General features: G+C 46.8%; 1 protein-coding gene across 5 annotated transcripts in view; it reads right to left on the bottom strand.

The window, feature by feature from the left end:
- Tenm4 (teneurin transmembrane protein 4) overlaps window positions 1-14843 on the bottom strand; it is a 477470-nt gene extending 462627 nt beyond the window's left edge. For all 5 annotated transcript variants that reach the window (XM_032892953.1, XM_032892955.1, XM_032892951.1 and 2 more), the window contains exon 1: window positions 14620-14843. Coding sequence is in view for 4 of the 5 variants with exons in the window: in XM_032892955.1 (XP_032748846.1) it covers window positions 14620-14629 (10 nt within the window). In the remaining variant the exon portion in view is untranslated. The remainder of the gene's footprint in view (window positions 1-14619) is intronic.
- Between the last annotated feature and the right edge of the window lie 212 nt (window positions 14844-15055).

The raw sequence follows: 15055 nt of genomic DNA, 5'->3' as shown, positions 1-15055 counted from the left end.
CTTTCTCTTTTGGATTGTGGTCCTCTGTGTTAAATTCTAAAAAATCTTATCAATCGCCTGCACAGGGTTTGTTCAGCGTACTCAAGACAAAGGACACTCTTATCATGACCAGAATTTCTCCTCATCACACATATATAACACACACAATATAAGCCCAGTCAAATGTGCACACACACACACACACACACACACACACACACACACGCGCGCGCGCGCGCGCACACACACACACACACACGGGACCTGCATGTGCTGCCGTACATATGTGGAGGCGGAGGACAACTTTCAGGAGTTGGTTCTCTCCTTCCGCCATGTAGGTCCCAGGGATTGAACTTGGGTCACCGCCAGACTTCACAGCACATGCCTTTACCTGCTGAGCCATGTTTCTGCCTCCCTATTTTCCTGTTCTTATCCCAGCTGCCGGATGCCGGGTTTCACTTCTCTACTGTCAACCGCTAACCCATGCTCTATTTATAAAATTTTGTAACTTCCAAAATCAACAGTCTCATACAGTATCTAAGTTTATAAATTTGGCTTTTTTTTTCTCATTCAGCCTAATTCCCTGGAGATTCATCGCAGCCGTTGGGTGTATCAACAGTTCATTTTGTTTTGGTGTTAGAGGTGAAGAAGAGGCATTGGGATAGATGGGTCCCAGGTGTCTTCAGCATTTGCCATTCCACTGAAGGACGTCTGGGATTGCAGTGGCTACCTGTTTTAAGTATCCTCCTGGATGGTGGATATGTAGACTTTCACCATATTACTCATCTTAAAGAATGCTTAATTTACATAGAGGGAGGACAAAGGGGATGTCAGAAATGCCGGGCCAGTCCGGAGCCAGTATCTGGTGTGGTATACAGGAAATTGGGCCTGGGTACCAGAAGGTTTGAGGTTCTAGGCCTCACCTGGGAGCACAGAAGCCTCATGATAAAGTCTCCCATGGTCCTTGAGAAAGACCCCGAAGGCAGCAACTGGCTTCCTGAAAGCCTGGAATACAGAACGCCAATTGCAAAGGCAGAAATCTTCTAATGAGGTCAGTGCTGTTTGGGACTTCCGTTGCCAGTGAGTAGATAATGAGGCCCAGATACTATCTGTTTCTGCCAGGTGCTGAGGTGCCAGGTAGAGCCCTGGCTTCCTGTGCACCTCCCACACCGCTCTGCTTGTGGCTTTACCCTTCTTTGCCTAAATCTTTGCAAATATCTATTATGACTTTCATAGCCCTGGGAAGAACAGAAGGGGAAAACAGAGCCATGCCACAAACATGCAGTGTGGGCTCTCCTAGTCTCAAACACTTCCTTACCCACAAGGACTTCCAGCTTAGACATCCATATATGCCTCTTACTGTTCAGAGAGTAGGGACACAGGCTGGGGTGGCCACATAAGCGTGACGACACCTGCTGTGGGACAGAGGCAAGAGCAAGGCAGTCATCTTAAGATGCCAGGGCAGTCTACCTAGCGGGAGCTCACCTTCCAGTAGTCCAGGAAGATGCAGCAGGCTTTAGAGAGTTCACAACATCCAAGGAGCAGAGCCCACTTCTGGTCTCTCAGACAAGACGTAGGATCAGAGAACCCAAGTAGCACACATGTCCCCTGACTAGACAATGACCTCACACCTGCTGCTCTGAGTTCACAGAGTTAGACAGGCCCAGACCTTTTCCCGCATGTTTTCTCCACTCTGAGATGTCACTTGCAATGGAAAGATGAACATGGCCTTTGTGGTAAGGTTCTGGGCTCAGTAGCTCACTCTGCTACTTGTTAGCTAAACAGACTTTTCTGTAAAGACCCCATTAACCCGGCCACTCTTGGGTCAGATCCCAAGGTGTCTCCAGCCCAAGCAGCTTCTTCTGGAATAAACCCTACCCCATCCAAGATGCAGCAACCCCTGCCCACTGTGAGAGTCAAGGAGAAAGCACAAAGCAAACACAGACCACCTGCACTGTGCTGTGAAAGCACCAGGTTGTTTCCCCTTGCTAGGCTAGCTTGTTTTCAGTGTTTCCAGATTCACTGCCCTTCCCATGTGTTTCCTTGGCAGGCGCTGAGAAGGGTTGAGAGAGCCGGGGTTGAGTGAGTGCAGGCACAGACTGGGGCTGAAAAGGCAGAAAGAGCTGCAGCACAGCCTCCAGGTCATGCTGGATCTGCTGAACTTTTGTCCTGACATGTTCTATACAGAGACTTAAGAGATGCTTAGCTGCTGTTCCTTGCTATAGAAGACAGGCTTGTGAGGAAATAGCTGCTGTCAGAAGCCCTTCTACCTGTGGAACACCATGACACTCCTTCACTCTTTGGTACATGGGCCTGCATGCTGTCTTCTATATACCACTGACGTGGCAAAGGTGACTTGCCTGTCACACCTGATATATGTACATCCAGACAGGAGTAAGGGTTGGCAGCTGTGCTGGGCTGACTCTGACAGGGCTGGAGGAGGAAGACAGCTGTGCTCACTGCTAGAGAGGGAGCCTCCTCTGTCCCTTCTCTCCTTGGGCTTCAGAATGAAATAAGCCTTCTGCCATACTCTGGGGAAAGTCCCATGACAGCCAAAGGGACCTAGGCAGGGGTAAAAGACAAGCAGGATAAGCTATTTACACTGGCTTTCTAATCTGATCACCTGGGGCAATGCCTGATCTCATATGTGCCTCCATTTACCTGCCTATAAAACGGTATTGTCAAGATGGAGTCAAACACTTCTTGTAAAATGGACTTTCTAGGATGGAATACAACCTGAAAACGTACTGTTTCATATAGTATGGAGTAAATTAGAGCCCAGTGAAATTTGATCACAAGAGGGGTGATGACGATGATGATGATGATGATGGTGGTGATGATGGTGGTGGTGGTGGTGGTACATTGATGGATGAGTTACTTTGAGGGTGAAGAGAAATAATGCATCAAAAGAACAAGTTATCAACAAATGACAATGTTGATTATATGTAACGGGAAGAGATAACTGACTATAGACAGACATGTACTGAGGGTCCAGCTTGTGCCAGGCATTATTTGTAATTCTTTCAGGTCTTCACTGGGGCAGGAAGGATGCAGACAGGGAAGCAGGATTTCAGGGTACAGGGGATGTTAACTCATCTTTTTTCATCAACTCTGCCCATTACCTTCAGTGCCTCCTGCTTCTGGATGCTCTCCTCCAGCTATACCATATCTGCCTGGGCTTGAATCTACTGGTGTTGCAGAGATAAAGAGCTGAGGCCTTCAAATGAACTAAAAACCCAAGAGCAAAATCCTTAGATCCTTAGATCCACTCAAACAACTTGGATTCAACAGGCTAAATATTCCAGATCATTCCACACCCCATCCCAGGTGACACCAAGGGCTCTGGACAATGTATGGCTTTAAGGCAGCAGAGGAAAGAGCTCTCGGGGGTCTTCTCTCCCTGACCCCCATGACAGACTTGTGGGAAAGCATTCATCCTTAACACTGGTCCTTCTGGACAAGCCAGTGGTGGGCTGAACACATGGTAGGGAACTTGCACACTGGCATCGGTAGTTTGCCTCTACATGCCTGGAATTTTGCAGATGTTATTTCATGCAATCCACACAACAGCATGGCAAAGAGAGGCTTACCCACCCCACTCTGTAGTGAGGAAACAGAGGTATGGCGTGATTAATTTGCCCTGGTTATATATGCTTTCAACACGGCTGAGCTTTTGAATGTAGGTGTGGTTGACTCCCTACTGCTCTTCCCTACACTAGCCAAGTTCACCACCTCTGGACCTCTGTTCAGTGTTACTCTACCTGCTTTGCCAAGGGGCCTTTATAAACGTGTTTTTCTTGATCACTGTCTCCTGTCCATTTCTTGTTTGTTTGTCTTAGCACCATAGTACTATATACTGTTTATATACTGTAGCCCTTGGGGGAACCTCTAATTCCCAAGTAACAATTTAACCCCTTAGAAATAGTACTGCCCCTGCAGAAAACACATACATTAAAAATGGCAGCTCTCACTGGTGTTTTCTGGGGTGGAAAAACAGCCCAAAACTTTAAAAGAGACTAAGAAGGGCCATTTCTGTGAGTAGTGTTTCCTTTTGAGGGACCAGCAATCTTTGGTCTTTTCCTTTCTAGCTCTTTTCATCTTCCCTTGTGCTCCTGGTTCCTCTACCACACCCTCTGGGAAGTTCATTTGGTGACTACCTGAAGGTGTGCTGGTTCTCTTTTCACGCAGCAATGCCAAATTGTGATCACAGTCCATATAAGTGTCTTTTTCTATGGTGAGGGGGACCATAACCTATCCACTGGTATATTCTAGAACCTTGTATGAGCACAGCTCACAATCGATGCTTAGAAAATGTTTGCAGAACAAATGAACCAGAGTGATAATACCATTGCCTGACACTGTTTGCCTGGGCTTGGTTCTTATGACAGAACCATATGGGATGGATGGCTCACAGAAACAGAATGCAGGTATTCCTTAAGAATGTGATCATTTAGCAGGTAGTTTTTGCAAACAAGTTTCTGTTTGTGGACATCCGTAGGTGGTCAGGGTCTCTATGGGACTGAGCAAAAGCACAATCAGAATGACAACAAATAATGCTGAAACACAGAGATTCCTATGGCATAGAAATGGCTCTATTCTCTTGATGTAAGGGGTTAACTCAGAAGGAAAACTACACTGTGTAGCAATTATGTAATGACCTTGGAAGCCTTACCTGATGAAGTCACCCATGTATAGCAGGGGAGGCTAGCAATGAGCACTTTTGACTTCTACTTCCAGAAATACAATTTCCTACTCACCCCAAGGAATTCTCCCGGTACTTGGTACACTCATTTCCTTTTAAATGCGTAGCTAAGCTGGCAAGAAGGAGATCCTCAGAGGCCCTCAGAGCATGAGATAACATGGATCCTCAGAATTTCCACAGGGTGGAATATGATGATGGTTCTGAGGACATCCCACCTCGGTGGTCTTGGGGCTTTGGGTCATAAAGCAACAACCCAGGAGGTAAACCTCAGGTTTTCAAAAGGAGGGAGACAGTCTGGGATCCTCAGAGCTGGGGCCAAAGACAGCATCATTAACTTCAGCGTGTCTATGAATTAGAGCAGCCTAACACCCCACACCGCAGTAGGACTCAACAAGGACACATGGCACTGCCAGAGGTAAGGGAGAAAGAACAGAAGATCCTCTAAGAATTTCCAAGCACAAAATGGCCCTTGCATGTATTAACTTGTAGGCAGAAAAACAAACCCCCCCCAAAATCCCAAAGTCCAAACTGTACACTTAATTTGAAGTAGCTCCAAGGTGATTTCTTCTAAAACAAAGGCAAACCCTTCCTGCAGCAGTGAATTTTCAAATCATGCCTTAGAGAAGTTTCCAAATCATGAACTCTCACAAAATATAAGAGTATACAAGAAAAGGAGCCACCATCTGAAGAGTCAGGGGAAACAGTGACGGAAATCACCAGACCCACTATTGGTAAGTACTAAGGCAGTCAGACTCAGGCAATAAAATAACGGCTGTGGTATGGGCACATACCGCAAGGACTGTGAAAGTTCGCACTGAGACCACACTGTGAGAAAAGCAAAGCAGACTGAAACATGAACGTCTTAAACTAGAGATCTAAAACTGGGGGTCTAAGACATGCGGTATCAGCGTGGGCCTTGGTGAATCAAAAACAAAAGACTTTTAATCCCAGCATTCAGAAAGTAGTGGCGAGTAGATCTCTGTGAGTTCAAGGCTACCGTAGTCTATACACCACGTTTTAGGACAGCCAGGGCTACATAGATATTCTGTTCCAAACATCACTGTCATCATCACCATCATCATCACCACCACCACTGTCACCATCAGCAGCAGCAGCAGCAGCAGCAGCAGCAACCACAACCACCAGCACCACAACAACAAAACGTTGTCTTAAAAATCCTGTGTGTTGTGTAAAGTGGGTAAATTACCGCCTGTCTCTGAGCCTGGCTTTTCTCAGTTGAAATGAAAGGGTTCTACATCATCTTCTAAGTCTGATTCTCTAAATAACCATTCTATCACACTGGGAATCATCTTCTGGTCTTTCTTTCTCTCTTTCTTTCTTTCTTTGTTTCTTTGTTTCTTTCTTTCTTTGTGCTACCCCATGACTAGAATCATCTTATGTGAATTTTAGTCCTTATAATTATCGAGCAAAGTATAAGCTTCACATGTCCGTGTTATATATCAGCAAACAAAACCATAGAGAACTAAGCACTTTCCCAGAGTCCAGAGTTTTAAGTCCAGACTGGCTTCCATCAGTGTCATCTGAAAGCCTTCTCTCTGTCACTTAGGTCATGGCTTCCGACTCTCCGTGCCGCTCAACATTCTGGTATCCTCTGACCTATTAGGTGTCTCCCATAGCACAGGGCAACTCACTGGCTAGAACGGTCTACTAGTAGCAACCAGAATAACCACTCCAGGGGCAAGAAAACTATAAAGTTAATTACAATTACCAATCGCCAAGATTACTAAGAATGTCCTATAGGCAATGCCTTTGCTCATTTGCTGATTTGGATAAGAGCCCCTCATGACAGAGCAGCAAACAGTGACAGATTGCTGGGGCTTATCCTCTAAACAGTCACTCTCAGAAAATTATCCATTCTGAAAGCACTTCTCTTGGCCCTGGTTTTCTCATATGACAAATGGGTGATGAGTGTTTAATATCATGGGCTCTTCATCAGGGTTAAACAGGTTCATGCAAGTCAGGCATAGAGTGAGCATTCTGTGAATGATAGTTCTGGTTATCCCTGTTGCTTCCCTGCACACATTGGGAAGAGGTGGGGCTTTGCGGTGGATGACCTTGAGCCAATTCGAGCTTCCCCCATTTCCCAGCTATATGACTTAAAGCCATTGACCCTCTCTGAGGCGCCATGGCTCCATCTGTGAATCAGAAATAACAATGCTTACCTCTCCTGGTAGTTGTGAGGGTGAAATGGACTGTGAAATGCTCAGCTCAGTGGCTGACATCTTATAGGCCCTCAACAAATGTCTCTTCTCACCCCTGGAGTGTTTTCTGCACATGTGGATTTTCCTCTATAGTTACAACACCAAAGAAGCAGAGGATTCTGGGCCTTTGGTTGACTTGTTCTTTTCTACCAGGGGAAATTTTGGAAAGGCAATGGGAGGTGGAAGATAGCTAAACATATTTATTTCAAAGTAGGTAAGTCAAGGCAATACAGCCAGAGGGCTAAAGCCTTAGAAATGGGTGGCTAGATCCTGCCTCAGCTGCTTTGGGACAGGGAAGTACACGTTTCAAGGTGCAATTAGCAACAAGAAGCGAGCCAGCCTTATGATTTATGTGATTGAATCCACCAAGGATAATGACACCAATTTTCCAGTTGAAAATAAATTAGGCATTCAGCTTGCAAGTGGCTAAATGTCTCTGTGATTTCTTTGAACACACATGCGTGCGCGCGCGCGCGCGCACACACACACACACACACACACACACACACACACACACACACACACACACACACCTCCCACTGTGCACCACTCTGGGAAAGCCAGAAAGGTAAATAAGGTTAACATGAATGATGATCTGAATGGGTTGGGAACCTAGGTAGTCACATATGCAGTACTGGCTGGACTCAAGGCATTAAATCTTAACCCTTCCAGGCCATAAGAATAATAAGATTTTTAAACAAGGCTTTGACAACATCTGCCTAGTCATTGCCTCTCAAAACGTGGGAGGCCCAGGACAGAAGCGATTCCATTACAGGGGAGTTGTGTTTGGTCAGTCAGAACTGTGGACTTCAGGCTCAGTCAGGGGCACTGTTTGGCTTTCTACTAAGTTTAACTATTCTTTCTTCCTCCCTAAGCCTTCACATGCATTTTGCTCACCTAAGAACATTAATTAAAGGCTATATCCTGGAAGGTGGTGGAGGAATTGAAGCTAGTGGGCGTCCCAAGTCTCCAGTGGATATGGAGGTATAGATTCAGTGCAGGAAACACAGCAGAGGGGCAGACAGTGCCCGAGAAGAAAGCCTGACACCTACATGAGGTTAGCATGACCACTATTGAATCTCTGAGGATCCCACCTCAGAGTGACAGCCTGGCTCCCTGTGAGACCAGACTCGCCATTTTCTCCCAGTGTCATTGCTAGAGGACAAAGCAAATAGCAATGACTTCACCATGTCACAGCTATGCCTTCCCGAGCAAGATTTTTCTCTGAGTCACAGCTTAAAAATAGGGAAAGGCCTGTGTCATAAACGTGCGAATATATAGGCTTTTGTACTAGAGGTAAAACTTGCATCGTGTCTACCACAGATGTGACCCTCAGTAAGAGTTCACTAAATGTGCATTCACCCTTGCTGGCTGACGTCATTGGCATGACATGGGGCAGTGCATTCCCAGCTTCCTAAGGCTCACATGTTTCCTTGTTTATACAAGAAGTCGAGGGTCTAATTTAGGATTATTTTTCCATACTAGCTTTATATCCCAGTCTCTTTCACTTCCTTGGTTCCCATGCACAAGCAGGATGGACGTCTCTGATGCGATCTAGCCAACTGAGTATGGCTGAGTCCCTCCTACCTCTAATTGATAGTGACTTGGGTGTGCACCTTAACTGTAGTCACGGTCACTGAAAAGGAAGCCGTGCAAAAGTAGAGGTTGGCTGCCATCTTGGAATCTGCCATAGCACATACTAAAAGTTGGAAAAATAAACACTTTCGGTATGTCTGTCCATCTTTCCAATAATTAAAATTTATGCTGAGAAAGATCAGCAGGTGTTGTGTGAGGGGTGGGGTATATATGTGTAGTATATGTGCCCGTGGTGCTCGTGTGTTAGGTAGCGTGCCCGCCCATGGAAGGAGGTCAAAATAAGCTACCCAGTATCCTCTCTCTACTTTATCTTCATATTCCCTTGAGTCAGGGTCTCTCACTGGATTTCAAGCTCGGCTGTCAGTCCCAGCAGTCCTCCTGTTTCTGCCCCCTCAGTGTTGTGGATTCAGGTGCACACATACATATCTGGCTTTTTCAGTAGGTGCTAAACTCTGATCCCTCTGTTTACACAGCAAATGCTTTGGCCCATTGAGCACCTCCTCGGCCATGAGCTCTATTATTTCAAAAGCAATATGTAGCAGGAAACACCCACGGCTAAACCAGCAAAGCTCAGACAGGGCGGGGGCAGGGAGGAAGAAGCACAGTCGTGAGCTATAACATAGGCTTGGCCATTTACTATCAAGAAGGGGAGAGGGCCTCGGTGTACTCATCTGTAGGATGGAGTCTCCCAGGTAGCTGTTATGCTTGGAACATGAGGAATGCTTGGTGCATGGAGGTCACTCAGAGACCTGTCTCCCCCTTTTTCTTCTAGGGAATGGGCATTACTTCATTTGTTAACTAGAATTAGTTAGGAAACTTAACTCTGCCTGTTGGTGACTGTGGGATCCTGTATGTGTACCTATCCAAGAAAGGCTCCTGCAAAAACTTTTACCGGCCTCTAGGCAATTCAAGTGCTAACCCCCCATCTGACACTGCACCGTTCCCACAAGCAAGACTCAATTCCTTCTAAAATCATGTGCGTAACCATTTTTCTGCCCACTCTCATGGCAGCTGCCAGGGTGCTGGATGCTGAGCAGAGTTTAGCCAGGACTTGCGAATGATAAAGGGTAACACAAAAAGCTTCCTGTAGTCCTTCATCACTGGAGAGTATGAGTTGGATTTGGCTAAATGGGCCAGGATAAGAGAAGATGTTTGGTGACCAGCATAAAGCAAGGGCCTCCTGCAGCAGCCAGGCTCCATCCTGGAATTTCTGTCCCCTCTCCTCATACATTTCTCAGGCTAGTCACAGTGACCTCGTTTCTGTATAGTTTTCCTCCCTTCTCTCTCTCTCTCTCTCTCTCTCCTCCCTCCTCTCTCCTCCTCCCTCCCTCCTCCCTCCCTCCCCCCCCTCTCTCTCTCCTTTCTTTCTGAGACAGGATCTTTCTAAATAGCCCTGGCTATCCTCAGACTCTGTAAACCAGGCTGGTCTTGAACTCACAGAGATCCACCTGCCTCCCAAGTACTAGAATTAAAGGCATGGGCCACCACACCGGGTTCCTCCATATGACTTCTGAAATATAGGTGCGCAGATCCCTGGTGCTCCCTAAGACCCCTTAGGGGGTCTATTAGATCAAACTATTTCCAAAAATGCTCTATCTTTATTTTCCTCCCCACTCCCTCGTGAATGCAGGTGAAGCCTGCAGACTGGAAACAGAGCAAGGACACTTTGGGTGAGCCAACCATTAGAGAAATCTGCTATGCTATAAAGTGATGCCTTCCTATCCAGTTCTACTCTTCTACTCCCCCAACTCCATCCCACCCCACCCCCCGGGGAAAAAAATCAGTTTTTATAGAAATGTGTTATTGATGCTGACGATATAGCTTGGTATATTTTGGTAAAGAAGTTATACATACCAGTTCAATATTTTAGATCTTTAATTCCTAATACAACAAATAAATAAACAGCATCTCAACAGCTTAACCAAAACCCCTCTTCTACCTTCAGGAACATTGAATAAAACAAGATCCTGAAACTAGGAAGCTTGATGCTCGAGGACAGGATGTGGCCAAGCCCTTCTCTTCTACCCTCCAGGTGGTTTCCTCACCTTTAGTGACACACTAGCCTTCTTCCCCCCACTGCAGCCTCTTCCCCAGGCTTAAGGAGGTAGGAGATGGAGGTTTTGGTACAAGAAAGGCTGGGCAGCATAAGCAACTCTGTGCCTCTGATTCCCCTGCTGGCTACAGGGACCACCCTGCAGAACTTTAAACGAGTTTAATGAGCTCCACAGAGAGCACAGCCTCTCATGTGAAGTAGTGAATGCCCGTAACTGAATGGATGATCAGCGGATCTAAAAAGGCCCTACCTAACACTACCATCTGCCCTGAGCTTCTCATTCCGAAAGCTCATTAGGTTCAAGGCCTAACTTACCTGTCACATGGTCATTGCCACCCTCAAGACACCAGCTTGCAGCCCTTCTCCTACACATCCCTTTCTGGTCTCACTTTCTTCCCCCTTCTCTTTGTACTGACATTCTGCCTTTATTAAATGCTCTTGTCTCGATTATTCAATTAATTGACTTTAAGCTGTGAATCTACTCATTTTTTTTTGTCATTGGAGTGAGAAAGCATGAATGAGTCAGTCCATCAATTAAAAGGTCTCTAATTTAAAGATTGCAAAGTGACACCCCTGGGGATAAAGAGGATGATCTGGGTCACACTGCACGCATTGTCCAAGGTGGGTCTGTGGGAAGCTGATCCTGGCTGTTTACAACCTCGGCCCCCAGTCTCAGACAGATCCTTTTAAGTCCCGTCTCCCTCCTCCATGCTGTTTGCAACACCTCCAGATTTAGTTTCGCTCTGAATTTTATTACTGTCCCATTTGTCTCCTCTTCCTGAGCTCTGAGGCAGCTGGTGGGCAGGAGGGGGCCTCGCTGATAACCAGGACTCCCCAGTGCCTGAGTCCAGGCAAAGAAGCCATGAAAAGGAGAAGCCAATGGGCTCTGGGCTGAAGCTGGAGATAAAGTTCCCCTCTGCCCTGAGGAGGCCAACAAACAGGAACTAGGTTCTCCGGGAATGGCAGGCTTGACCTGAATAGATGGGGCAATGCTTGCGTGATGTGCCTCAGGAAGTCCAGCCTCTTGGGCAGGCAGAGAGAATGATGGAGGAGAGAAGAATGGGGAATCCTGGCTTAGGGCCTCAGAGTTGGCCAAGTCCTGTTGGGATTGGACTATTGAGAGGTAAGCAACTGTGGAAACTGTTGATCCATCACTTGCTCATTCATTCATTCATTCATTCATTCACTCACTATATGTTTCTTTACTGAACCATTCACTCATCCATTCATTAATTCACTCTGTCTTCACTGCACCATTCACTCATTCATTCATCTACTTACCCTATCTTTACAGCGTCATTCACTTACTTATTCATTCACTCACTGCACTGACTATTTATTTATTTATTCATTCACTCATTCTGTCTTCACTGCATCGTTCATCCATCCATCCATCCATCCATTCATTCATTCATCCAGTCATTCATTCAGTCATTCAGTCAGTCAGACAGAACTACAAAGAAGGAGGTACCTGCTCTCCTGGAGATTAGATGCTAATGGGAGATGTCTGAAAATGAATAAATTTAGCATGTAATAATTGATGTACCAGGTGGAGATAAATGTTCCCCCAGAAGAAAGACCTGTGCTGGGAGGAGCGGTCTTTCCCATGGGGTGATAGGGTACGGAAGGCTTTGCCCTTCTACATATTCCTTGTCAACCCCCTGGCTTTACAGTCACTGAGGTGGCTTGCATGCTTCAACTGAAGGCAAGGGGCCAGCTCACAGGTACAATGACTTGTACTTCTTATTGTTCCCTGGGCCAGAAGCATTTTTCTCAAGGTTAGGGGAAAGTCCATGTTCAACGCTCCTAAGCAGGAGCACTTCTGTGCTTCAGGGCACCTAGAAGAGGTGAGTGGCAGGAGAGACTGGAGCTTAGAGACCTGGCCGCAAAGGTGGTAGGAGGGCCTTTATAGAGTATTTTGTTGGTTGTAGTTTTTGCTATTGCTGTTGTTGTTTTGGTGTTTTATTTGTTGGTTTTTTTGCTGTTGTTTTGGTTTGGTTTGGTTTTTTCTGATCAACATGAGGTAGACAGTCACAGGAGTTTTGGCAGGCAAGTGATAAGAGCTGAGAGTGCTGTGCCAGGAGCCTCTGTGCTGAACACAGAAAGGAAAGAAGTCTCCCAGAAGTGATCACAGGCATGAGGAAAGGGCAGAAGTGATTTGTCAAAGTAAATAAAGCAGAGAGTGCAGGGCTGGGGTGGTGGAAGATAGAGCTGGAAAGGCCCATCAAGGGGTCAAGGTTTATATGTGACCCCCTGCTGCCAGATTCAGAACTTTCAACCAAACATTTTTTGAACAGTGTCTTCCTTCCTTCCCTTGATAGAGATGAGCTCAGCAAGCCTTGTTCCAGGCCCAGCTCTGTGGGTGGCATCATAATAGCGATGAGCAATTCAGTCCCCCCTCTGTCAGAACTGAAGCCAGAGTCTCCAAGGTGCAGATGCTATATCGGGCACACCGAGGAAGCAGAGAAGGAAGGCCTAAGTGGAAAGACTTCTAGGAAGACCGAGGGACCACATTTCTAGGGTTTCCATGGAGTGGGAGAGATCCAGTTCCTGTTCTCCTGGAACCCAAGTCATCAATGCACAAGAGCTTTAGACGGGGATGAGAAACTGACGCACCTCCTCTTACCTGCATGAGACACTCAGTTTACTTATGTTAAAAATGGGGTCATGAAAGCTGGCTCATGGGTAATGTGAGTTAAGTGAGATATGTAAATCAGGACTCTTTACATGTGACCTCATTTTCACTGTCCTTCTAGGCAAATGTTCAAACTTTCAGAACCTCTTGGAGAACCAACTATCAAGGTAGAGGACTTGCTATCCCGTGCAGTTACTTATGCTTCAGCTATCTCTGGGTTATAATAACTAGTCCCACTGTCTTTGTCTGATTGGCTACATGGATGTTGCAGGCAGAGGCTATGCAACATCACAGCATTTGGTATTTGGGAGCCCCATGAATGTCTCTGACTCTCCCAGTGGCTGGCCTGTAAGAGGGAAATAGTTACCTATGTGATTAGGACTCATTCATGATCTGCTTCCCATAGACCCCAGGACCCTAGATGTCAGGAAAAGACTGTGACTTAGGAGGCTGGGCGAGTTCTGACCCAAAGTACTTAATAGCCAACACCTTCTAGCTGTGAGTACTGCAGCGGTTACCAAGGTGGCCATGGATCCCAGGCTGTGTGCGGGGCTCTCTACCAGACTACATAAGCCTTTATTGTGAGTGAAAACTCAAAGTCTGTTTATCAGCTGGGATTCTGGAGTTGATTCATGACTCCAGCAGCACGGAGTCCAATAGAGCCCATATGTCACCTTATGGGGCTGCTTGAGGACTAAGAATCAGAACTTGATGTAAGTGCCGTGCAGTGTATCTCCAAGGAAGAGCATACTCCCACGCCTTCCCTCCTGCCTCTGCAGTCCCCTTCACTGTCCTCTGCCTCCACGTTTGATGCTGTCCTACTCTGGGCCACCCTCCACCAGCTTGAAACATCATGGTACTTCCCCGCCCAGATCAGCCTTATCCCCACCATGCTGCATTTCCTCCCCACTTTACATTGAGACGTTACATGGCAATATGAAGAAAGCCTTCCAGGGAGCCTTCTTGAGCCCCTTCTGAACCTCATGCTCAACTATGACTCTGGCTTCACCGCTAGCTCCAGGACATACACCCTCATCTCCTGGATGCAAGAGTGAGCTCCAATCTACCAGAGCCTTTGTTGTCCTGGATAGGCCTGGATAGTACCTTCTTGCCAGCACCACCATCATTCCTGTTGCATGCCCAACCCCATCTACCCTGCCCTCCACATCAGGCTTGTAGTGTGACACGTGAGGAAGAGCCAGGCACACCAGCCCAGCAACAGTTCTCCCGTCTGTTCACCAGGCAAATCCAGCAAGTGCCACAGCTCCCGGCAGCCTCTGCCCCTTGTCCTCTTATTAAGAAGTTCACTGCCATTGTCACTTATCTCCTGCGCCTCCTACATAGCCTGAAAAGTATATGTATTTCCAGATTCTAAATCCCACTAAGTGTTTCTCACTCAGCCCCAGGCTTACAGGGGACGGCAGGTACTGACCTGGCTCCATGCCAGCACTCTGGGAAGAGTTGGTGTCCGCAGGCCCTGCAGCCCCCTCTCCAAGGCCATCAGATCCCAGAGGACAGGGTAGCTTGCTTTCTGTTGAGGAAGAGAAGAGGAAGGATTAAATATGATCAGTCCCTAATGCTTTCTCTCAGACTTTGTCCCCAGAACCCTTTGCAAATGTATGCCAGTTGGGACATGGGTTTGATCCTGGTCCCATAGCCATGGAGTGAAGCAAGTGGGGTTCTAATCCCAAAGACCTTGCATAAACAGGTCTTCTCCATTGCTTACCATGGCTCTCGGGAGAGCCTTGCCCTGTGCTGCATGTATCTGGCTATGAGTGTAATCTCCTTGTCTTACAGTCATTACCTGCATGGATGTTGTCTTGTAAACCCAAGCTCTCCAGGGCAGAGGCTATATTGCTGGTCTCTGC

This window comes from Rattus rattus, chromosome 2 (genome assembly GCF_011064425.1).
Source record: "Rattus rattus isolate New Zealand chromosome 2, Rrattus_CSIRO_v1, whole genome shotgun sequence".
NCBI lineage: Eukaryota > Metazoa > Chordata > Mammalia > Rodentia > Muridae > Rattus > Rattus rattus.
Note: the sequence above shows the minus strand (reverse complement) of the source record. Positions and strands in the feature narration are given on the sequence as shown.